The sequence below is a fragment of the Protopterus annectens genome, chromosome 16.part0 (assembly GCF_019279795.1).
Source record: "Protopterus annectens isolate FY-2018-M chromosome 16.part0, PAN1.0, whole genome shotgun sequence".
Taxonomy (NCBI): Eukaryota; Metazoa; Chordata; order Ceratodontiformes; family Protopteridae; genus Protopterus; species Protopterus annectens.
The window spans coordinates 522,953,755-522,979,365 of NC_056750.1; the positions used below are offsets into that span (position 1 = coordinate 522,953,755).

The 25,611-nt window shown below is 36.1% G+C and overlaps 1 protein-coding gene across 2 annotated transcripts in view; it reads right to left on the reverse strand.

Moving 5' to 3' along the window:
* LAMC3 (laminin subunit gamma 3) overlaps positions 1 to 25,611 on the reverse strand; it is a 4,228,426-nt gene that overhangs the window by 883,010 nt on the left and 3,319,805 nt on the right. For both annotated transcript variants that reach the window (XM_044058389.1, XM_044058388.1), the window contains one exon: positions 9,024 to 9,202. In XM_044058389.1, coding sequence (XP_043914324.1) covers positions 9,024 to 9,202 — 179 coding nt within the window. The remainder of the gene's footprint in view (positions 1 to 9,023; positions 9,203 to 25,611) is intronic.

Here is a 25,611-nt window from a genome sequence, read left to right on the forward strand (position 1 = left end):
TCACTGAGCTACAATAGGGTAGCAAATCATCTTGAAAGATTCCATTATGAACATTAAATTAAAATATATGTAAGCTATATCCATGTGTGTGTTCCAGAAATCTAGGTATAAAATAACGAATCTTCATCTTTATATCAAAATACTTTCTCTTAAATTAACATTATCAGTTAAATTCTTAAATATTTTATCAGACCACTTGCAATCTTCCACTTATTGTAACTGCTGCACATAGCAGACTGTTTTTAGAATTTAATGTAATGTACTACTTAATTGTTCACAAACTCAACTGCAGCAAACTGAGTACTATCTCCCCCTTCTGTCTAGTAACTACATATCCATTTAATTCATATTATCTCAGTAACATAGTGCAAATTCCTTGAGCATCTTTTAATTACACACTATTAATCTACACCTTGAAGTATTTCTCCAAATTTTCCATAAACAGCATCTTTTTCAGCTAGTGTCAAACTATACCTACATCTGCATCTTACTAAATATGAGAAGACATTGTTTCACTTTGTGCATCTGCTACTGATACTACCTTTGTGCATTCAACTAATTAAACTGCACTGTATCAAAGTCTGAATTATCTCTTTAAATGTGTAAATATTTACATTTCTAAAATATTTTAACACATGCTCGTGCATATTATACATTTATTAGTTGTCATAATTCTAAGAATTTTTAAACTGCTGTAGCAATTACAAACTGTCCCTAAGCAATCCATGTCATGGTTGAAAAGGGTCAGCTTGACTATCATGCCCACCTAGTTAACAAACAATAAACACAATTATTAAACTTCATTGTTCTTTTACTGCAGAAGGGCCATTCTTACAAGAACGCAGTTAAAGCCACCTGTTGGAACCAAAGGAGAATTCATATTATCTAGGATTGTGTTTAAATATTTTAGCTGCTTTTATGTTCATTCCAGGAAAGTAAGAAACATTCACCCATTTATAGATTTATTTTAATATTAAATAATTCTCCCTCTATACACACCATTATATCACTAAAAAAAATTATGTTTTAGGCATTAGAGATTCTTTTGATGAAAGAATGAGTAACCCTTTTTCTTCTTTTTAAAAGACTGCAGGTAAATATTTAATCCAGGAACATTTTGTTTATTTATATCTTCTGATAACAGGTCTGCTTTAAAAAAGTGTGTGTGTGTGTGTGTGTATATATATATATATATATATATATATATATATATATATATATATATATATATAGTTTATCTTTACAAATCATCAGTATTCATTAGCTAAAAATGTGAGTGGTTTGACTTCAAGGTATTTTTGTTAACTTTTCTGCAATATTAATAAATTCTTATGGTGTTATACAAAAGATTTGAAAGAGATGACAGTTCTTGTTAGAAAAAGAAAGATATTAAATACCATAAATGTGCTCCATGAAAAAGTAAAGTTTAAACACAACAGTTAAAACATTGCACTTTACTGCAAAAAGTGACTAAAAGTCGCATGACAGTCCAATAAAACACATTTTTCTTACATATTTAAAATTAATTTCATGGAAAGAGTTAAGTTTCTGTAGAAATGTACATGTGGATGACTTTTCCCCTTGAAATGAACTTATCTGCCCAGAAATGGAGAAAAATAGTCAAGCATTGATCCTTGAAAGCCAGCAACAGCACTCTTCAGCAACAGAAAAGCACTGAAAAGCTTGGGGCACAAACTGTTAGCTTCTCTTTGGCTCTGCTTGAGGAGGTGATAATGGTCTGGAAGTGTAGAAGGTGCCCTTAAGCTTTGGAAACTCGTTGGCTCTTATATTCTATGCAGGATATATCATCACACATTCTTCTGTGTATAATGGGCACCAGGAACAACACAGCTAGAGAAATAATGGCATTTAGTAATGAACTCATGTCTCCAGCTCTAAAGGCATGCTGGTACCCAGTACATATGCTTGAAGAAGTACACTGATTTAGAAAGGAATGTTTCTACATTAAGTGTTCACCAGATTACAGACCTAATGAGATAATGCACTGAACAAGTTGGTTGCTGTAAGAGTATAGTACAACTCAGATATATTCTTTTTTGATAACTTGTCCCCAGTATGAACCTTTGTAGGAGTGCAACCCCAATTAAAATTCAATGGTATAAACATGCTGCATATTTTGAATTTAAAATGCTAAAAAAAAAAGAGAGATAACATAGTGCAAATGGATGAATATGGAAATAAATTAAATATGGTCAGAAATGCATCAACCAAATGCTTATTTTATTAGGAGTGTGCTGTGTGTTGTGGGGGGGGGGGGGCATGTGACAAATGATCACTTTAGCATATCAACGATCTCATTGTTGACAACTGCACCACTGAATAATTTTTACTAGAGTGTTTCCTGATTTAGTCAGCTGTTTGTAACTTAGGTCCTCATCTTTGAGCTTTGTACTATGGTCAGAAATCATAGGGGACACTCTGATTATTGTCCCTTCACTAAACTCACTTTTTGTGCAAATGGGTAATAACTATTGTAATGCACTTTTGAAAACAAGGAAAGTTATCTTCAAAACTTTTTTTTTATTGAGACTTGTAACAAGTACAATGACTGAAATAAGCAAAAGAACACATTCACAAAGTTTATAACATTATCACACAGAATGCAAGTTTCCTTAACTTCATTTCTAACTTAATAATAAAAGGATGAAATGGAACCAGGACGTGCAGCAAAGCCGACTACAACAAAATGAGCATAAATATCATAACTATGAAGTCAGCATACATGGGAGACCACTCGTATTATAAAATAAACCTTTAATAAAACAAAATCAAATAAGCAATAGATAAGGGCTTTCACAACAAAGTTGCTTCATCAGATCTAACATAACAGTCACACATCCTGTTTAAATAATACAATCAATTAATCAACATTTCAACCTCCTTAAGGGCTGGTTTTAAAAGACATTGCCATTCAACCCAATGCCCGTATTTGCAGCTAAAGTGAGAACCCATTTCTAAATACTCAGTCTGAGTCTTAATATCCCCTCCTCTTATAGTAAGTGGATATTTCTTAAAACTAAAAATGTAAAAGTGTGCAGAACCGCTTCTTTCATACTGTGTCTCACTAATGCATTTTTGGGTTGCCTTTACAAACAGCATAAATTTGCTCTCTTATGCAATCCCTAAAACATCTGTTCATCTTGCCAATGTAATAGGAACCACAAAAGTCACATACAGCTAAATAGACCAAGTCCTTTGTATTACAGTCTGCACAAGCACTAAAAACAAAAATACATCTATTCAATGGATGGACAAAATTATTATCAACTCTAATATTGCTGCATATATTGCCAATACCACAAGGTTGTGTCCCATTACTTTTGTGTAAACTCCCTTCATATGAGGTATGAGCTAGGAGTTTATAACATAACAGCCTTTTTAAAGAGGGATTGCTTCTAAAACTAAAATGTGGTTCATAGCCAAGAACCTTCCTGTAATTAGAACCTGAAATTAAGACCTTCCAATGCTTCTTAATGATATTACAAATAGCACCGGAGTCACTTGAATATGTAAGCGACATTCTGAGGTGATCTTTTTTAATCTAGATACAATGCAATTTGAAACTCTCAATGGACTAATTCAATGACCTGATTTATATATACTCTCCGTTGATAAGGGGGGGGTGGAATCGTTGTTATGAATACTGTTGCTTATATTAATGCTATGATGTTGATGTTATCCGATTCAGCTACCTATATTGAATGCAATAGGAGTGATGTAAAGGCAACCTAGTTAGTGAGAACACATTATTTAAACTTGGTGTGTGACTGTTAATGTTAGATCTGATGAAGCAACTTCACTGCGAAAGTGCTTATCCACTGTAAAGATAGAAAATCACAAAAATTAATGGAAAAGTAAGAAAGGAGAAAAAAGTGTGATAAAATATGCACAATATTGGGTGTGTGTGTATATCTATCTATATATATATATATATATGAGGCTACTTTTTCACTTACCAGATTCCGATTTGGCCGAGGCGAAAGCACCGACAACTTCAGAAGACCGACATCCAAAACATTGACTTTTCATGTGAGGTAAGTAACCACTTGGCCAAGCAAATAAAAAAACTACACTAAACAAAAGTAAACCCACCGATGTGGGTGGCTTCACCCCCCCACACCCCCCTAACTAAATATACCAACTTTGAGATTGCACTACCGCAGGGTGTAAGGGGTAAAGTTCAACAGGATGGCCAAGTGGTTACATACCTCGCGTGAAAAGTTGGTGTTCCGGATGTTGGTCTTCTGAAGTTGTCAGTCGTTTCGTCTCGGCCAAGTGGGAGTTGCAGATCGGTCTACTAAGTAGAACTATATATATATATATATATATATATATATATATATATATATATATATGTGTGTGTGTGTGTGTGTGCACATGTGTATAAAATTTAAAACAAACCACCAAACTAAAAATTAGCAAACTGAATTAAAATGTCTAAAGAAAGTTATTCAACTAAGATACAGTCAGAATAAAATGTACACAATTTTACTTTAAATCCTTAGAACATTGTTGTCATCATTTTAAGAATGTCTACCCACTGATTCCTAGGCTTATAAAGCCATTTTTTTACATACTCCCCATTTGCTTCATGACTCATGGAATTTTCTGTGTAGAATTCAAAGCAACTTGTGCAACCACAATGTAGGTTTCTTAACCACTGATGTAGACTTGTTAACTTTTATCCCTCAAGAAGTAGGAATTAATTTATTCCACAAGGTCATCTGAAAATACAAGTTTTTTTGTTAACTACTGAAGTTAAATTGATTTTGGCATTTATAAACCTTGTATTAAATAACAATTATATCTACTTTGAAGGGGAGCCTATAAGCATGTTAAAGATGTTGCTGTGGGAGCAGTTTGTGCTCCAATATTTGCTAAACAAGTGATTTATGGCTCGGACACCAATTATATTTTAGTAACAATAGATTTTCTTTTTACTGCAAATTATATCTGCATTATTTGGCTGATATTTTTATTGTGTAGTCTGGCCCCGACAATGTAGTAAATTAATTTATAAAATATATTTCTAAAACAAATGAGGTTTTGAGGTTTATTTACAATTATAGCAAAGTTCTTGTGAACTACTTGGATGTTACTGTTACAAAGGGTGAAGGGAGCTTTCATTCTAACATTTATAGAAAGCCACCTTTTGTAACTCTTATTTGCATTACAGTAGTAATCACCCATATGCATAGAAAATGAGTTTAATGAAAGGGCAATTAAACAGACTGTGCTTAATGATTTCTGACCATAATAGTTATTTGAAAAAAAATAGGCCTACATCCTTGTAAAGAGGATACCACAAGGCAATAATAGATGAAAATATAAATTATGTGTTACAATGCAGAGGTATGAGCATTTTTAGGTTTTGGTTTATTTGATTCCAACTCATGTGATGAACTGTGACACCATTAAGCAACCCTTTGAGAAAGCTTTAATTTTAAAAAGCACACAAGGTTTCAGTGAAATAAAAATATTATTTGAAATAACTGAACATATTTAAATCTAATAAAAAGTTCCTCAATAGGTGGGGTGATGGCCTTTATTTTGTTTTTAAAATAAGAAATAACTTTAAAAAAGTATTTCAGCATAACAAACTATGTTACCAAGAAAGATCTTCACATTGGCACTGTGACATGGTAGCTGCAGACAGTGTTTATATAACATCATGGATAATAAGTTAACTTTATCCAATATGTTTAACAGCACAGTTTATTTTGAAAATGGTAACTGTGCTGTGAGTGGGGTAGTCTATGTATTTAGGAGTTTACCTTGTCCTGCATTTTACTTAGGCAAGACAGAGTACTGATTCGAAAAATGAATATATGAACATGCTTATGACATTCACAGGATCAATGATAGGAGCACTTTAGTCAAACACACACTTGTTTGCAACAGTTTTAGAAAAATTTTCTTTAGTATACTTGAAATTGTGGCACCTAATTCCAGAGGTAGTACCTGAGAAACAAGATTAGAGGGTAAGGAGTTAATATGGCAGCTCCATTTAAATGCTCACAATAAACTGGTATTAATGACATGGTATATATTAATTCAGTTTTAAAGACGCAGGGAGCAAAATTATATTTTTAATCAGCTCTTGATTTGGATTAATTGTGACTATTTTGTTTTGCATTGATATTTTAGTGTACTTTAGAAATGTATTAGTATATCATATTTATTTATTGACTGATGAAGTTCAACCTTTGATGATTGGTGATATCACGTTAAACATCTCAAATGGTGAGTTGATGTTAATTAGTTAATTATATAAAGGGAAGGAACAAGTTCTTATGAACTCCTCATTATTTATTGTGGACAAAAACGCTTAACTGATTTTTAATAAACAGTTTATACATACTGGTTGAGACATTGTTATTTTTATTTATTTAATCCTTCCATGATCCAGTCTGCACATTGCTTACCTTGTACTTGGTTATATTTATCTGTGTCTGTCCGCTTTTTGTCTGATTGCATGTAGAAGATTTATTTATACAATGTCACAGGACAGAAAGCAGCCACACTCATAATACCAATCAAGCTGTCAGTAATTCACACACGACACCCACCAGACATAGTATGGATCAGACACACCGACCTATCTATGCTAAGGCTCTCAGATATGAGCTTTTTAAACCCCAAAGCCACCCCAGACATTGCTCCTATAACAAAAATCCTCAGTAGCCCGAAAAGCACTCTACCAGAAAAAACACCCACCACAGCACATTTCACAGATCCTCCGTTTCTAAGTCCATTAGGCAAGCTACCACACAATCTAGTACTGTGGTTATAGGAGACTCCATTGTGAGACACAGAGGTGTCCCACTCACCAGGATTCACCAGATCACACATGCACCCCAGTCATTAGTTTGCAAGTACTAGTAATAGCTCAGTCATAGATCAGTCATAGATCATGTGGGTGCAAATGACCTGAGACATACATCCCCGACTATATGAAGAGAGACATGATGGAGCTCTCAGATTGCATCTTCCACACTGGTATGAGCCAAACATTGAGCAACATTTTTCCTTCTTCAAGGATGATGCTACGATATGAACAGAAGATGATTGACTTCAACAATTGGCTTAATTTTTAGTGTCGGTGTAAATAAACAGGATCAAAAGCCTGAATAAAACCCTGAGTCAGACCCAGCAGAATACTACTGTCTGATGAAATTTGAAGAGAAGTAGATACATGTTTAGTTTAGTGTTCTTTTTGGCAGAACAAATGGCCCAACAGTGTAATAAATGGCAGCAGCAGTTTCCAAATAGCACAACATTCTCACAAAACAAAAAAGCCTTCCCTGTTCAGTCTCCCAGGATCAACAAGAGTTGCTCTCCCTTGTCCAATAAGGGTAACCCAACAGCAGCAGAGGACATGGCTAACCCCTGGTCCATAGTGGCTGTAGATGCTATACCAGAGGGTCCGAGGTAAAAGATGAGTGGTCTGAGGAACAACAAATGGCCACAGCAGAGTCATCCACATGTGACTGAGGCAAATTGCTAGCCTGCTGTGGTGGCAAAGGCTTTTTGATAAACTTTTACTTCTCTTTGTGTCTGGAAGAAGGACTGGCCATGAGACAGAGTTTATTCCACGGTCAAGCTGAAAATGGTGCCTCTTTCTTGGGGAGAACAAGACACCAGAGCCGGTAAAGTCTTTAAAAATCACTTTTTTCACAGAAAAACATAGTAAAAAGTGCTTTAAACACTTTGTCAACTCCACAAAGTAAAATTAACACAATTTCTTCACAGAAAAAATTGGTTTTTGGCTACTTTAAACAAGAGCACTCCCTTTTAAAAGTACTATACAGTCTCATGACAGTCTGTTAAAACACAGACTCCTAGTTTTAAAATAACTTTCCCGAAGAGAAAAGTATTAATAATAAATAAAAACTAATGAGTGGAAGGCTCTTTCCCACAGGAAATTTATCTGCCCAGCAAAGGAACAGCACAAGCTAACCATTGATCCTCAAAAGTATAATGTTCAGTGGCAGTAAAGCTCTGAAGGGCTTGGCTTCCAAACTTGTCTTTTAGTCATCTCAGTGTGAGCTGCCAGACAATTTGGGCTCATGGAAGATGTCCTAAGGCTTTGAAAGCTGGCTGGCTGTTATATAACTCATATAGTTAAGGCTATTGCTTCAGTGATCAATATAATGAATATCACAGGTTTTGCTGGTAGCAGTAATTAACCCTGTTACAGCTATACCACCACCACAACATGGCAGTATTTAAACCATACTGTAGCAGGCATTTGAAATCCCACATTTGAACTAAAAACTACTTTTGTCTCTTCCGCTCTGTACCATGGTATATAAAGACGAACAACTAACATATTACTTTGATTGTACTGTTATTTGATAGCAGTGTCAAAAGCACAGCAGGTAGCATACTCACCTTTGTGCAGAAGGCTGTGGGGTCTATTCCCACACCAGGTAGATGAATTGCTGCACTCCTGAGTGTGTCATCCTGCTGAAGAGATGTTAAACTGAGCCCCTATCTGCCTGAGTTGGCAGTGGCTCAGGTGGATGTAAAGAATCCCATGGCACCTGTTGAAAAGAGTAGGAGAAGTTCCCTGATGTCCGGGCCAAATTTCCCCTAGTAGTCTCTTGGGTCTCCCCTGAGAAGAAACTACTTCCCTATTGGGACTAACCTGGTTAACAAGAGATAAATAAGATACTGTTTCATACATAAATTTTACAGTCAGGGTTCATGTATATTTTTCTTTCCTGGAACTTCTCTGCAATCTGTAGATATAGCCCTAGCATGACATTCTGACCAGTGTATCCCATCAACCAAGGTACAAGTTTTAAGACAGTGAAATCTAGAATAAGTTCTCAGTGAAAGACTTCTTTGCATCAAAGCAAAATGCAGCATGCAGAAAGAGAGAGCAAGCATTTACTAATTATCAATGGGAGCAAAGTATGCCATAAAAGGATTTTGGAAAACATATTGGAATAATTTTATAAATTATCCAAACAATAGGATAAATGAATAACAATTACCTCGTCAAGGACTAGGCTGTAGCACAGTGGACACTCAGTACAGGATGATGATATAGCATTGAAGAAATGGTTGACTTCACATTGGTCACACTTGTATCCAATAAAACCTCTTCTGCAAATGCATGTACCATTTTCCCAACACTGTAAGGTCTCTGAGCCCAGAGGAGAGCAGTTACAGTCTGTAAAGAGAAAGGCAAATGTATGAATATATAATGTGTTTATTTATGTGCCTTCTTTGCTACTTAGAAAAAATATACAAGGAAAAATAACATAACTTACCATATAGACCTCAATGAAGTACTGGCAATACACATTGTAATAAGTAGAAGTTATTGCTTAGTCAGTATTTTTACATACACACTGTAAATGTACATGAAATCAAGCAAAGAAATGCAACTGTAATACGACATTTAATATTCCCTCACTCTTTCTTTGATAGTTGTTTTATTTTCAAGATCTTGAGGGAGAAGGCATCTATTCTAGCAGTCACTACATGAATAGCTATAAGCAATCTAACATAAAGATGTGCCTTTGGAATATGAGGAAGACTGGCGGGACTAGCAAAAACTCACATGGACAGAGGCAAGACATGTAGACTCCATAGAGAAGGCACCCTCACCATGAATGGATATCACAGTAAGCCTCAGACCACAGTCCTTGCTTACTTTGAAATCATTCAATGAATTCATATGCATGTTATTTCCTTTTATGGGGTGATCTCAGTATGCTGAAATTAATTTTGATTGCCAACAATGGGATAAAAGATGCATAAAGTGTTAATTTAATCTGATTAGCTGGATGGCATGTTCAGAAATAAAAGTGCAAAATCCTTGCATTTCACTGAAATTTTTGTTACTTCACTGCATAAAACACTAAAGCATTTTGACATGTAATTTGCATGGTGGAAGTCTCAGGATCTGACTTGATCTGCAGATAGGTAATAAGTTAAAAAAAAAAACACTAGCAGCTGCAACATGATTCCATTTACAAGAGACATAAATACTTAGAAGTACACGCGTGTTTCTCAACAACATCAGTAAACAGCAAGATAACACCATAACAGTATATTTTGAATTTGTTAAAAATCTATATCTACTCCCAAACATACCACTATTATGAATCCAAAGAGCTGCAAGGCATTCCACTAAAGTTCCATAGACCTGCAGAAAATCACATGGTCCTTGTGATAGTTCACATGTTCATAGGTAGTTACAAGGCAGGAAGTACAAGAGACCATTAAGGAGCCTAGCCTAAATTCACAGTTGCTCCAAAGCACTGTCTGTTTAAGTTACTTGCTCAAGGCCACACATTAGGCAAATGAAGGTGTGAAGATTCAAACCCTGTACCCTTGGCACAGGAAACAGTTTATTAACAGGTCAGATCTTTACTTTTCTGTACTAACTGCCAGACTGGTGAATCTGTACTTGGGTAAACTGATAATGCACTAACCAGACATGACAAGGAGAAAGTTATATTAAGCTTTCTATCTCTGGTGTCAGGACTAGGGACCTTATAAGAGCTCTTAGAATCTTTTGCCATCCTAAACTTGAGCATGATGTTGTAGTTGCCCTTATAGACTTTGCTAAGGATATTGAGAGACATTTTGACCTCTCTTTCCATGTCTATAAGGAAGGAGTAACTGGTAAAGGAGTCTACCATCATGAAAAGGATGCCTAAGTTCAAAGGTGAAACAATTTATTTTCAACAGCTAGCTACTTATCTTGCAGCATCCCAGAGGGATCCAGTATGAGTCTCTTTGGGATGAGGTAGTTAACAGACTCTCCTGCTTTGCAAAAACAGAAGCTTGTTTCCACGACAAAGATAACATCCCATCAGTGTTAGAGATAACCACCTGCCACTGTATTAGGTCCACAAGGAACTGTAGCTTGAGTAGGTCCAAGTAACTCTCGATAAAACTATTGACATTAACAACTATAAGTCCCCTTCTATGCCCCATTCTGAGCACATTGATTAAGTCAGTTTGAATGCTCCCAGTCAGACTGAATACATCTATTATGTTTTACTTTAATTACTACATTACAAATTGCCATGCCTATACAACTAGCAGAAAATCCTTTCAGACATTCCTCATTTTTATTAATGTGAATTCCATTGATCAAACTGTTCCCCTCATCACCACTAATGAAAATCGTCCTGCCCTTGTCCATATGAGCTTTTCCCTTCCTGTACCACCCTTAATATCAGCACTTCCTTAGTAAAATTTGACCACCAAGCAGTAACCTACTCCTTTAAAACACAGCTTGACACATCCACATAACTCTAGTGCATTTCATAACTGCTTCTAATTTACAGACCTCTTTGACAATTACAAATGGTGCAGTTATGCACACAACCCAAGGCTTGATGTGTCTGCATACTCCTCTTAATTCTGCTCCTGTATGGCTAGATGCCTCAATGAGTTTATTCCCATCTACTCAAGAATAATGATAAATTCAGAAACAAGCCTCTATTGTGGAATTCCCAGATGGGCAAGCTTTACAACAAAAAGAAGATAATGTAAGCAAGCTGTTAACAGATCCCTATGTTTACAATACAAATTGGACTTAAAAAAATTAACAAGTAAAACTCTCAAGCATAACATCAGTGAGTTCAAGGCTAGCTATGAACTCGGGGTTGCTGTCAATATCAAAGATAACCATGAGCCCTCAGAGCCGGATAAAGCAGCTCATAGCTCTACTCATCCAGAAAGAATGTTGCAGCCCCACACAGTGCATTTCACAACCTTGTGCTTGCAAAAAGAAAAAGAGAAACACAAGACAAAACAAAAAAGATATTTAAAAATGTATTCACAATTAAATTATTAACATCAACTTCATAGAATTCATGCTGCCCAGTTTATTCACAGCCAAATAATAAAATAAATTCACTGTCAATAGTCAACAAAACAAGGAAATTATATACCTAAAGAACATGACTTATACGATGATGTTCCTGTTTACTACAATCAGTTCCTTCCTTTACCCCATAACTATTGAGGGTTGCTGGAACAAGTACACACACACCATCACACCCCCTTACATGACTGTACACCTCCTTTACCCTCTGAAATTCTTACCTCAAATTAAAGACAAAGATCTAAAAATCAAGAACATATTTTAAATGCTTCTTTCATATACTTAGAAAGTTGCTTGAATAAAAATCTTTGCATTAGCAAGCATTTTCTGAAGGATCCAAAATCTGAAATGTATGCCTAGCATTATTTAAGGACTGCAAGCCACGACAATTTGTCAAAATGCTACAAATTTTACAAGGATCAGACAAAAAATACCTTTCAACTTATTTGCTCAAGAATTCTGGACAATGTCAAAATTAATAAGGAGTCAGAGACAACTTTTAAATTAAATTTTCTTCTATCCTTTGCTAATCTGGTAAACTCACTAGACAAAGTGTCTATTTACAGGGATGGCCCAAGAGCACTAACTGAGTGACTTGCTCAAAGGCACACAGTAGGTAAATGGAGATGAAAGGATTCAAACCCTGTACTGTTGGCTATAGGAAGACAGTTGTTAATAGCTCAGAACCTTAAGTGCCAGACAACTCTAATTACCTTAAAATGCCTTTTTGGAACAACAACTACACAACTCTAATGACTGACAATACTGACAGTCTGTTACCCTCAGTGATGTATCAGAAACTTAAGAAGTTAAGGAAGGTCTGCACTTAGTGCAATTGATTAAGGTTCTAAGCTCTTAATGAGCTCCTTCTTGTAGTCAAGGTTACAAGGTTTTATTCTTTCTTGCTCCATTTGCTTGCTATATGACTTTCAGCAAGTCAGTTAAGCAGACAGTGGTCTTAGGACTGGGTGGGTAAAAATACATATTTTCTGAACAATAATTATCACACACTAATGACTGCTATTACTGACTAATTGTAATCCCCAGTCATTTAACTTATCTGACTTGAATTTTTCATAATCCTCGTGTAAGGCTGGAGGGCGCTCCAAGGCAGTAATCATCCTGGTTTGGTTTGCTGTCATCATCCTGGTGCTCCATTAAATCCACACTAGAAGTACTCTGAGGTAGTAATCATGCAGGAAAAAAGAGCCATAAAGAGGCACGCTCACACACACACACACACACACATACACACACACACACACACACACACACACACACACAGACATTCTGTTACTTTTCCTACCTATTCCCTTCTTTGATTCTTCAAGATTTTATCTTTTGAAATTCTTTTTTACTTATGTAGCTTGGCTTTCTTTTTTAACACTTTTAAATTATCACTTAAGAAACTGACACACATACCCACACGCACTAACAGAAAAGAAAATGAATAATATAAACATTTGTCATAATCATACATTATATGTTACATATATGTAATGTATAATGTATGTAATGGAACATACGTTTTCTTTCTTGTCTCTACCACTTTTCCTCATTGTCTACTAGTTACCACATTTTCCCCTTCATAAACTTTCATCCTCTATATTACACTTTCTACTGCAGTCTCTTACTAGCATTTCTGCTTAGACTAATCTGTCCATAGAAGCATTTGTAACCTTACTACTTTAAACAGTATACTGTTGTAATACCTTACATTTTTTTTCCTTTATGACATACATTACTCTGCTCTTGCTAAACACCTGGATAAACTATATCCCTAAATGTGGACAAATACCTATTCATACCTTACATATCCTTATTCTCCCTTCTTCATTCACTTCCTTCTATCAATTTTTCTCCTCTGGCTTTCTGTCTAAATATACCATAAGCCTTCATGTATCTCACTTTTTATTGCAATTGTTGTTTGTATTATATTAACTTACCTTTAATATCCATATAAGCTGGCTAAAATTTCTCTAACAATTAAATCATTGTCATATAACTTGCATCTACCCTTAACCGATGTTTTCATACTATGCCTAATTTGGTATAATTATTTAAAAGGTATTTGTTTTTGTAATATTTTTAAAGACTGTAAAATCATTATTCTTAAAATATTTTATAATACTTTGAAGCTTTTCTCCCTGGGCCTCTGCTGAAAATGAGTTCTTACCCAGTTGGACTTTACTGATAATCAAATGTCAATAAATAAATTACTGACTGCCCACATCTGAAAGTATCCGACAATCCTCATGTATCAGTACTTACACATCATATTTCTTCAACTCTGCTTCATTGCCATACCTGTCTGCTTTTCTGATCATGAATTAGTCTAAAATCCATCCCTTCATGTCTCACTCTCTGTTTACATCTGATCCGTCTCACAAACATCCTCTAATGTTTTATGTAAGCTCTGATGATTTTTTAGGCATCTGTACCTCTGGTACAAATGATGGACCTTCCCCATTTGTTTTTTCAACTCTGATCTTTAGGGATGATCTTCCAAATTACCGACAGCAAAAGGTATTGTGTCTACCAAGTTTCTATAATGCATTTAGCTACTCCGCACAGATTAATTAGAAGAACACAATTCCGTTTTCTTGTAAACAGAATTTGTATACTACTTGTATAAAGAATGCTCTTGGCTGCTACACTGTGTATCGAGACTTTTTAATAAAGTTACATATTCAGTATGAAATGATTTTGACCTTTAATTATTGCTATATGACAGCTAGGGGCACTCATGAATAAAGCTTTGACTTTGGCCCAGGTGACCACATAGAGAGAGATAGACACACACACACACACACACACACACACACACACACACACACACACACACACACACACACACACACACAAAACACAAATATCTCATCTCTACAAAATATGAACCCGTATTTCACACTTGGATTGCTCGAGGTAGTGGTAGTGCTAAGCAACTCTCCCACTCGAGGGAGTATTTAAATCTCCAAACATAGATAAATCACCCTGCTAAAGTACATGAGTCAGGGAGTGCTAATCTCCTGTTCTCAGAAACAAACCATCAGACATTGCTACTTTGCCTTGTTCTGCTAGGATGAAAGTGCGAGTCAGACGGGGAGTGCTAAAACAATTCAGATCTCCCAATCACATGTTGCTTCTGGGCCTGAATTCATTTCTTCTTGGAAGAAAGTGTATGCATGCATGCAAGCAGACATTGTTTCAAGGCTTGAATGGTCTCCCCTGCTTGGAAGAAAGTGTATGCATGTGTGCAGTGCTCCAACTCCTAGGAGACCTGAAGCTTGAATCTTCCACTCTTTGGAAGGACTGATTTTTTCCTACTTCCAGGAAGGAGTGCTTTTTTTAATATTATTATTTTGTTATGGCCAGGCTGGGCACACCAGCTAGCAACAGGCCCTAGGCAGTTGCCTAGGTCACCTTGTGCTGGATCCAGCCCTGCAAGGCCTTCTACAGCTACATTAGGAAACCTAGAAATGATGCCCATTACTGTATTCAGTTTACTTCTATTATACCTCATACTCGGTTCCTGAAGCCACTGCTAAAACCATTACAAGCAACCCAGCCATATGCTTCCAGCCACCAACCATCCTATCCCTCTTGAAACCAGGTTGGACCAGGTTACATCTGCACTATCCATAACCAAATACTAGCTACATGAGAAACCAAATACTAGCTACATGAGACACAATAATATCCTCTAGCTATCTTAATTTATCTGAAATGCTCACTAAAGGCCTGGATAAGGACTTTGCCAAGGCCTTTAACAGCATCCCACATGCTGGCATCATAGACAAGCTCTCCCAAGGTGACATAAATCAGTGTAGTCTGCTGGATAGCTAAATGCCTCTCCAACAGGACTCACACTGTTAAGCTACAGGATAAAAATCTCTAGCCAAAGCAGCATCACCAATGGGATTCCACAGGGCTCTGCCTTAGGCCTACTTCTGCCTCTCATCTACTTCTTACATGCGAAAGCAGATGTTAAGGGACTGTAACTAAGTTTGCCAACAATTACAAACTGGGTGCAGTTGTTAAATACCTGTTGGACACAAACACTCCAACAATGCTTGGACAAGACCAGGCCAGTGTCTGTTATGTCAAGCATGAGCTCACTTTAAATAACAGAATTTAATGAAGTTACAATTTGGAAAGATATTATACCCCCCCTTTTATCTTACTACACTTTTGGTACCCTTCTCAAAGAAAAAAAAACTCTCCAGGACTTGGGTACCCATATTGATAACAATCTTTCTTTTAATCACCATGTTTTGGTTGTGGTCAGAAACCCCTTCTGTTTTATTCACCTTATTCATATGGGTATTTCTCTGAAGTCCCTTGCTGTCATGGCTTCTCTATAATCTTTCTTTATTAGATCTACCACCGAATACAATGCCTCTTTTGGAATGTACCTTATAAACCACCCTGAACTTGAAAAATCCCAGAGGTTTCTGACCAAGATTATTTCTGGACTACTCACTTTAAGCAACCTTGAAATACTGAAAGCGATGTTCCTTAACTATGTTTCATACAGACTCTTGAGGGGTAATATCTGTTTTTCCTTTTCAGCATCAAAGGCCCCCTACACTTTCACAGAAAAAATGGTCTAACACCCATAACATATACCTTACCATCAACCATAGCATCAGCAACATCTGCTGAAACGGCAGACATGTAACCCAGTAGACTCTCTGTCTTTGTAATAAATGTCCTTTACATGTCAAATAAAGTAACATCCTATCTACTTTTGAAGCTAAAAGTAATGAATGGAGCAGAGACTGGAAATTCAGGGTAGGGTATTTAGAAATAATCTCACCAAGGATAACTAATATACTCTGAATATAAAGGAGTAAATCATTTTACAATGGAAAGACAAGCAAAACGCTCAAGAATTGAATACTTGATCGTGTTTGTGTAGCCAAGAAGAAAACTGTAAATAATCCCTTATATAACTGTTATACAATAATTTTAAAAATGTATTTTTTACATTCTAGATCACAATATTTTAAAAGTTAGGTCTGTAAGCAAAGATAATATTTTTGATTTGGGGAACTGAAGGTGGCAGGTTGTTTGAATGCAAGCTCCTATGGCTGAATTATGCATTAAATTTGAACTTTTAAAATCCAGATCTTTACAACAATGAAAACTGTCTTTTTTTTTTTTTTTTTTTTTTTTTAACACATTGTAGGTACTTTTTGACATTTTATTACAGTTGTGATTGGTGCATTGATCTGAACTACTTCAGTTTGAAAAAAATGTTTCAATCTCCTCAGTCTAATATAGCTCTCCTACTTCAAAACAAAAGTGTCAGCTGTGGTGCAAGTGCTTTTGAATGCAGCATCTTCAATGCCTGCATGGTCAGACTGATGTTTTCTATAGTTTATTAGAGTTTACTTAGAAATAACCCTTGCTTAGTCTGCAAGACAACATGTTTTTCTATTCTTTATGAAAATCTGTACCTGGAACATACCACTGAGGGGTATGACAACAAAGAAGGGATATCTAACATTAAAAATAAATACCGATAACAGAAGAGACAAGTTAGATGAGGCTCAACAACTAACAGTTATGACACCCAGAAATGAGAAAAAAAACAGTGATGTAAAATCAATCTTCAGGAAAATCTCCAAGAACAGATGGTATTCCTGTGGAAGCTTGGAGAGAAGTAAGTGACAAAGATCTGAAAGATTTTATTTAACATTATTTTAAAAGTAGGGGAGGCATCAACATCGTAGAAGAAAGCTGTGTTGGCTAAATTACCTAAAGACAGTAAAGGCCCATCAGACCAAGCTTCATATAGCCCCATTTCTATTTTAAACCATGATTATAAAGTGTCTGTGTCTATACCAGCTAAAAGAATGGCAAAAGTGTTGCCATAATCGATAAATAAGGATCAATGGGGTTTTCTGTAGGTGAGGCAAATATCTGACAGCATTAACAGAAGAATGATGATCCAGAAGGAAGAAGAATATAAGAAAACATCGCTGCTATTAGTGGGTCTTGATACAGAGAAAGCCTTCAATAGAGTAAGCTGGGATTTTATGAACAGGACAATGGAAACATTTGCACTCCCTGACACCATTGTTGTTTGCCTTTCGGCTTTTTCCTGGTAAGGGGTCGCCACAGCAGAACTCCGGTCAGCTAATGATTGGCAGTAGATTTTTTTTTACGAAACGCCGAGGTGCCAGCTCGACACCCAACCTTCAACGACGGCATGCCTATTTACGCACGCATGTCTTTCGAATGCTATCCAACTGCGGGGAGGACATGCAGACTCCACACAGAAGGCACTCCCAAGCCACACCGAGAATCGAACGGGAGAACCTCTTGCTGTGAGGTAACAACACTACAGCCGTACCACCGCGGCATCCACTCCCTGACACCATAATAATGTTAATTAGGAAACTATATGAAGGATCTGAGTCAAGAATTGAAGTGGGAGGGCTCCTGTCTGATAAATTGTGTTTGAACAGAGGAACCAGGCAGGGGGTTTCCTTCTTCCCTTTTGTTATTTGCTTTACATTTACAGCAATTAATAAAGAAAGTAAGGGACTCAGAAATACAAGGATATAGCTAGTATGGTAATCAACAAAAGTTGGCTTTATTTGCAAATTATAATATTCTGTGTCTGATAAATCCAGAAAAGGGCATATCAGTTTTGTGAAACATTTTGAGACAGTTTCAGGTCATTTTGGGATATAAAACAAAAACTATAGCTATAAATGATGTACCCACACATGAAATGGTTCAGCAATACACATAAGATGAAGTATTTAGGAGTAGGGATTATCAGAGTACTACCCTAGTTAACAAATACAAATAAAATAAAGTCATGTTACTGTAAACATTAACAATTAGTATTTTAGGAACTTGCAATTAGACTCATAATGTTGGCAAGCTTTCCTGTCTTTTGCATTCAGGGAAAGTTGTCCTTTTGTTATGGTAAAGGCAGTTGATCCTTACTAAATAACACCATTTGGGCAATTAAATAGTTTAGATTTAGAAATATTTTTCGAAACAGCTTTAAAAGACTAATAATGTAATCAAAGCAAAAATGGCATTTAGTGTGTACTCACAACAGTAGAGGTAAAATGCAGAGGATAGACGAGAAATCTATATTTTGTGATAGCAGGGTATTGCACAATTCAGCTCAGTGCTGTTATGAACAAAGGGTCTATGAAAAAAAATCTGTGTTGCTAGCCATTTGTTCATAACAGAATTTTCTGTACCCATACTCACCTAAGCTATTCTGAAAAAAAAAAAAAAACGTTAAAGTGCAGAGATTCCTATCATCATTTACATTCTTACAATTTCTATCAGTTCTGTGACATACAAGTTGTAGAAGGAGCTATACTCATAATGAAAAAAAAATGCATGCAATGATGTTGCTTATTTTGCACTGCATGCCTGAGGACCACTGACACGTCATACTAAACTAATGGATCATAAAGCCTGATGCTTTATAGTGCAAACAACTGTGTTGCTCTTTAATCTTGATAAATGCTGATGGAATTATTTGTGTAGCAGTAACCAATTTTGTTAAACTCATACATATAATGCATGGATCAGCATACATTTCTTTTTTGTTACTATCAATAGTGTTACTAATGAGATATTTTCTTACGTTTTAGCTTTTCCAGCATTAAGGATCCTTTTGAGTCTGCATTAGGCTTGTCGGCAACTTGAAATTTAAGGCAGAAGCTGTGAATGTGTCAAGCATTTAAATGAATTCTGCTATCCATTAAGTTATTGTGTGCAAATTTTATGTATACAAACTACTAGTTAAGGAACAGAAAACAGCTATGGCTGTATGGCTATGATTTCAGTAAGTGTGAATGCCTGGCTAGCAACTGAATATCCTGGGAGTGAACAAATGATTATGATTCATTGATGTATCCAAAACATGTCAGTGGTTCATTGTTTGCAGTCTTTACAGACTCACTGTTTATGAGATCTTTTGACTCTATTCAATTCTGTTTACAGCCTTTCCTGCCAGAAATCATACACGGTCATCTGCATACATTACTCATGATGTTCTGCATTAAAAGATATATGCAATTTATTACCACATAACTTCTATTTATTTATTGAAAATTACAAATCAAGAAAAAACACATTGAGTCATGGCCTGCTTCCATGTGTGTTCCTTGAATAATGAGCTACTTAGTACATGCACATTCAGACAAGAGCTATGGGTGAACACAATACAAGCAAGTGAGTGATAAAAGTAAATGCATTGAAAGATATGTCGTTAACCAATTTTAGCTGAATTAAAATACAGCAATGCATGAAAACAGAAATAAACCACAAATAAACCTGTCATTGGCATTTAACAGATAAAAATGTGTAGCTAAAGAACACAGAAGCACTGATAGAATGGAGACAAAGAGGGTGAAGCAAGAGACCTGTAAGGCAAACAGATACAACGCAGCATGGCAAATGGCTGTATTTTATGAAGAATAAGTTAAAGAAGGAGCTGCTGATAATGAAAGGTATGCATCAGAAGCAGCTAGGGAGGTACGCAGAGAGGAATGTGATTAGATGGTGCATATGAGATGAATAAATGATGTGCCAGAACCAATACTTTCAGAGAAAAATATCATTATGGGCAACTCACTGAAGGTCCTATCACTGGACAGGCAGCCGTTATGACTGAGAGAAAGGGAATTCATACTAATGGTAGTATTGCCTAGAGGCTATTTGTATCTCATGATTAGTGAGCATTGCACTTTCAACTCCTGATAGAAACCTGTGTGTACTATACAACATTCAGTTGGTCACTGAACTCTTTAGTATTGCAGTTAATGTACCTGACCATGTACATGGTATGCAGTTTCTTTCACTACAATAAGTGATTATATTAATCCACTATAATTTAAAGGATTTTAGATAGCCTGAAGACATAGTTAGAATGCTAAACAAAATTACTTCAGTTGTGCTGGTATAGAGAGAGAGTATATAATTACGTGCATAACTAACTGGAATAAAAATGTACAAATCTGCAAACAGATAAATATCACTCCTTTTTCTACCACCACTCTAACTCACCCACCTTCTCTTACTCTCTGCACCAAACATTCAATGACCATTAAAAATAATCATGGTGATAATAAACAGCCCTGATGGGTTCCGCTTTCCAATACTATTTGTTCTGTAATTCCACCATTAGGATATAGCTGCAACTTAAGTGCCCTAGAAAGGCATTTTATTCTCTTCAACCACCTACCATTTCCAAATGGCATCTGTCAAGGCATCTGTCCATAAAGTCATATGAGACACAGTTAAAGTCTTTCTGAATGCAGTTTAAAACAGTTTCTACCATTCCCTGACCCTTTTCCTCAACTAATTCTACAAATTTATGAGTATGCTACTTGTCCATGGACAGTCTCTATTTAATAAAACCAATCTGTTCATCCCCTATTAATCTCTGAAGGGCTTTCTCCAACCTTGCTGTTAAAATACAAGGGAACACCTTGGTACTCACACTGCATGGAGATATAGGGTGATCATTTTCAATATCTATCTCTTTTCCTTTCTGTTTATACAATACTATTGCTGCAGTGTCTTCCACGGAATTTTGTAATATCAGTGAACAGATCTGTCATTTACTGCTCAACTGAAAGCTCACGTATACACCTGATCACTCTTTTCATCAGTCCACTGAGTTGTCCTTCATGGTGCAACAAAGCATTTCCATGTACCCCATACATGCCCACACTCATTCAGAGTACAAGCCCAGCAGTTTACTACAGCCAACAGAAAACTACAAATTGTCTTGGTTTAACACACACTGTACATAAATGTGCATTCACCATAATAAATCACCTCTGCATAGCATGAACATTTTCAAATACTGACAGTGTCTATTTATATCTATTATAAGTATTTTGATTGCAGTAGACAATATTTACATACCATAATCTATAGCATATTTAAGTATACAGGCTCTAAACTGCCATGGCTAATGCTGGGTTGACATCTCAGCTCCTCTGTTTTTCAAAATTCACACCCAGTTTTATTAACAAAATAGCAAAAAAGAATACAATAGAATATATTAGAATACTGACCCACAGGATCAGCAGTACAAGTCATTACTCACTGGCATAATCCTACACATTCTTTCTCATCTCAGTAGAATATATTCTGATCACTGTCATTTAAACCTAAGTCTCTAGCCTCCCACCATGTCTGATAAGTTCATTAGGCATCTAACATAATGCAACAAGTCGCCCACATTAATTGCAGATTATATGGGCTTTCAGCCCCATGCACCTTACCCAAGAAGATTTGGAATTCCATTTCCAGCCTATTGCATGTCAGCACTCTCATGTTGGATAACAAAGATATTAACAAACGACCAAGAACAGAATTAATGGCAAACATTGAAATGAGCCTAGATTCCACGAACTCAGTCAGGCAATCGATGCTTATAAAACATTTTTATTCCATAATTAAAAAAACACTAAAAAGCAGTGATAAAACATAAACAATTGAAAGTGCTACTGGTTAAGCGCTTTCATCTACTAAAATTGTAGACTTCTTCAGAACAAGTTGCACTGTTAACCAATCCATTTAAATGCATTGCTTTTGGCGGCAGTGGGTTAGATTTAAAAAAAATAAAGCTGTAGCTGCCTAATTTCTGTAAAATAATGTTAATTAATGTAACTCATACAAAATACAATAACAATTTCACATATTATACTTGCCCAGTCCATCTTAAAAAACATCAATCAAATGAGATAAAATCAACTATAGGGATGAACATTTTTAGACATCTATTAATAATTTATTAGATCAAATAATCATGCCCTAGTTACTAAAATGGACTTAACCGGAATACTGCCATTTAGTCCTGGGAAGGTAGTTGCATCTAATAGCAATTGCCATTTTACTTCCTTCAATTCCAAAATAGCCTTTATATTCCCACCCCAGAGGGCTCTCCTTAACTTGTTCAACAATACCGAATTTAAAACTATGATTATTCCCCCACTTCTCAATGTGCCTGTATAGGGCATTAGTTTTATCCTGCTTCCTGATCTTATATAAATGGTCATAAATCCAGTTTTTGAGACCTCTATCAGTTTTTTACATGTAGTATCCTGAACATACCATACATTTAGCTAAATATATCACGTTTAGTGTTACAATTCCCAATTTTAAATGTAATAGTAGTTCTATCCTTATTTGCCAAAACTATCTTGTCATCCTCTAGTATGGCATGGCATTGTCCACATGTCCCACACTTTCTAGTATGGCCCAATCTATTATTCATCCTAGTGTTCTCTCCACACTGTTCCAAAGTACTTTTAAATTCCATCCAGTCTTATAAACAAAAACAGGGGTCTCTCCCACCATTTGTATAATATTATCATCAGTCGCAAGGATGTTCCAGTTTTGCATAATGACTTTCTTAACCTTATTAACATAAGGATCAAATTCAAGTATGCAAACATGATTAAAGTGTTTGTCATTATTATTATTAGTTGCACCATGGGAAGGAATCTGTACCATTCCCATACCAAGCAAAGGTTTATATTTACCTCCCCATTCTATAACAACATATCTGGTAATATCATAGATTAGCCCCTTGGGGTATCCCCTTTCACTAAACATTTCTCCAATAAACTATATTAACAAAATAAAGATATTAACAAAGTCAGAAAAAGAGAATTAAATGCAGAATTACTTAACACCTCACTGAAGCACCAACTCTCTCCTTTAAAAAGATGCTTCTTCAGCCACTCACATGCTATTCTTTTCTGGCATAACTTCTAGAACTAGTGTTCTCTTCATCCACACATCCATGGGACCTTTCCCCTCATCTACCTCTAGACTCATGAACCACTCTTTGGGGTCACAGTTATCAATATATTTATGTTCCTGTCTGTAACCCTGCCTCATCATGTCAGGCATAGTTATGTGCTTGCTCTGTTTAACCTCCTGCACCATTTGTTGCCCTCCTTTTCTGATTTATTACCCAGTTTGTTATGGCAACACCATCTCTAATGGCCTCCCCTTTGCTAGCTCAGTATCTGTAAGATCAACAGGAATTTCTTTGGCTGTGCCATTTAGAGCATTTAATGCATCTACAACATTAATCCCCTCTTCCTTCCAACCAACAGTGATTTTATCGTGCTACCACATCTTTATATATGTGTATTGCTTTTGTTTAATTCTTAGCTCATAAAACATTTCCTTTCCAAATTACTTTGAGCACTGCAGGACATATTAGAAATGCTGCTGTTCCTGCGTGTCTTAATTGCCAGGCTAAAGTAGGCAGATGTTTTAATTTCAGATTAATATGTTTAGTAATATCTTCTATTTTAATTGTACAGCTGCTTACCACAAATCCCTTCCTGAGTTCTGCAGTCTTAGCAATCCATTCCTTCAGACTCTAACTAGGGTATTTTACAATTAAGTATCCTGGGCTTTCAGCATTTCCAGAAAATCAGCCATTCCTGTGTGTTCAGTCTATGTGCCTATCTAACCACTCAATTCCTTCAGTCAATTGCATACCTTCTCAACTGTACAGATTTTTGCAAAATGTCCAGATTTTTGCCTCATATTTTTGCTTCATTTTTCATAAAATTGTGTTTTTCTGGCAAATTATTTGCAAGTCATTAAATATTTAAGCCAGAAAATAATGACAGATATTTGAGTTTCAGACTTCATACCCTTCAAAAAATTCATGCAAATTAAAAAAAACTGTAATTCTATCAAGTTTTTAAGTTTGTAAGAGCAATATTTAAAAATTGTCCATATTTTTGGGCTTTTGTACCCACATTATTTATGACTTTGTCCAGATTTCTTGCTCTAAGAGGTTGAGAAGTATGGTTACATGCCTTACCCAGTGTTTTACATACTGTCCTGCTTTATCCCTTCTAGTCATCCTCTCAGCCCAATGACTTTGAAGTTTTCTCTATGTGTTCTGCATTCTAAACATTGCTTGTTCAACAGTTGTTCTTCTTCTTCTTTCGGCTTTTCCCGGTTAGGGTTCGCCACAGCGGAACTCCAGTCTGCTAATGATTGGCAATAGATTTTTACGGTGCTGAGGTGCCAGCTCGATGCCCAACCTTCAACGAAGGCACGCCCATTCTACGCATGTCTTTCAAACACCACTCGACCACGGGGAGGATATGCAGACTCCACACAGAAGGTGCTCCAGCCGAGAATCGAACAGGAGAACCTCTTGCTGTGAGGTAACAATGCTACCACTGCACCACCGCGGCTATTCTGCTTGTTCAACAGTAAAGTTTATAAATATGCGTGCAACTTTTCTATCGCATTTTCCTGCCATTTTACTATATTTTTCACAGAATCAATCTTTTGCTGTATACAATAAGATAAGTGTTGCTTTTTTTCTTCTTTCCCCTAACTTCCCCTACCACTAAATTAGAGATGCAGCTGGCTGCTGATACCACAAGCCAACACCACATTCCAGGTAGCTCTTTGATTGAAGAGCAGCACAAAAAAAAAAAAAAAAAAAAAAAAGGCACCAATCACTATATTCTATTTGATTATTACAGTTATATCTATGACCCCACAGCTAGTTCTTCCATTGAAAAGCAAAAACCAAATTCGCAGTAATAACCCAATGATTGCAATGTAGCCATCAGATTATTATACTTAACTTCCATGCTCCCCCCTGCAATATGTTCCACTGAAGAGCAAAACAAAAAAACTTCAGTGTAATAACTTGATCACTAAAATTATATCCATGCTGCCCCAGG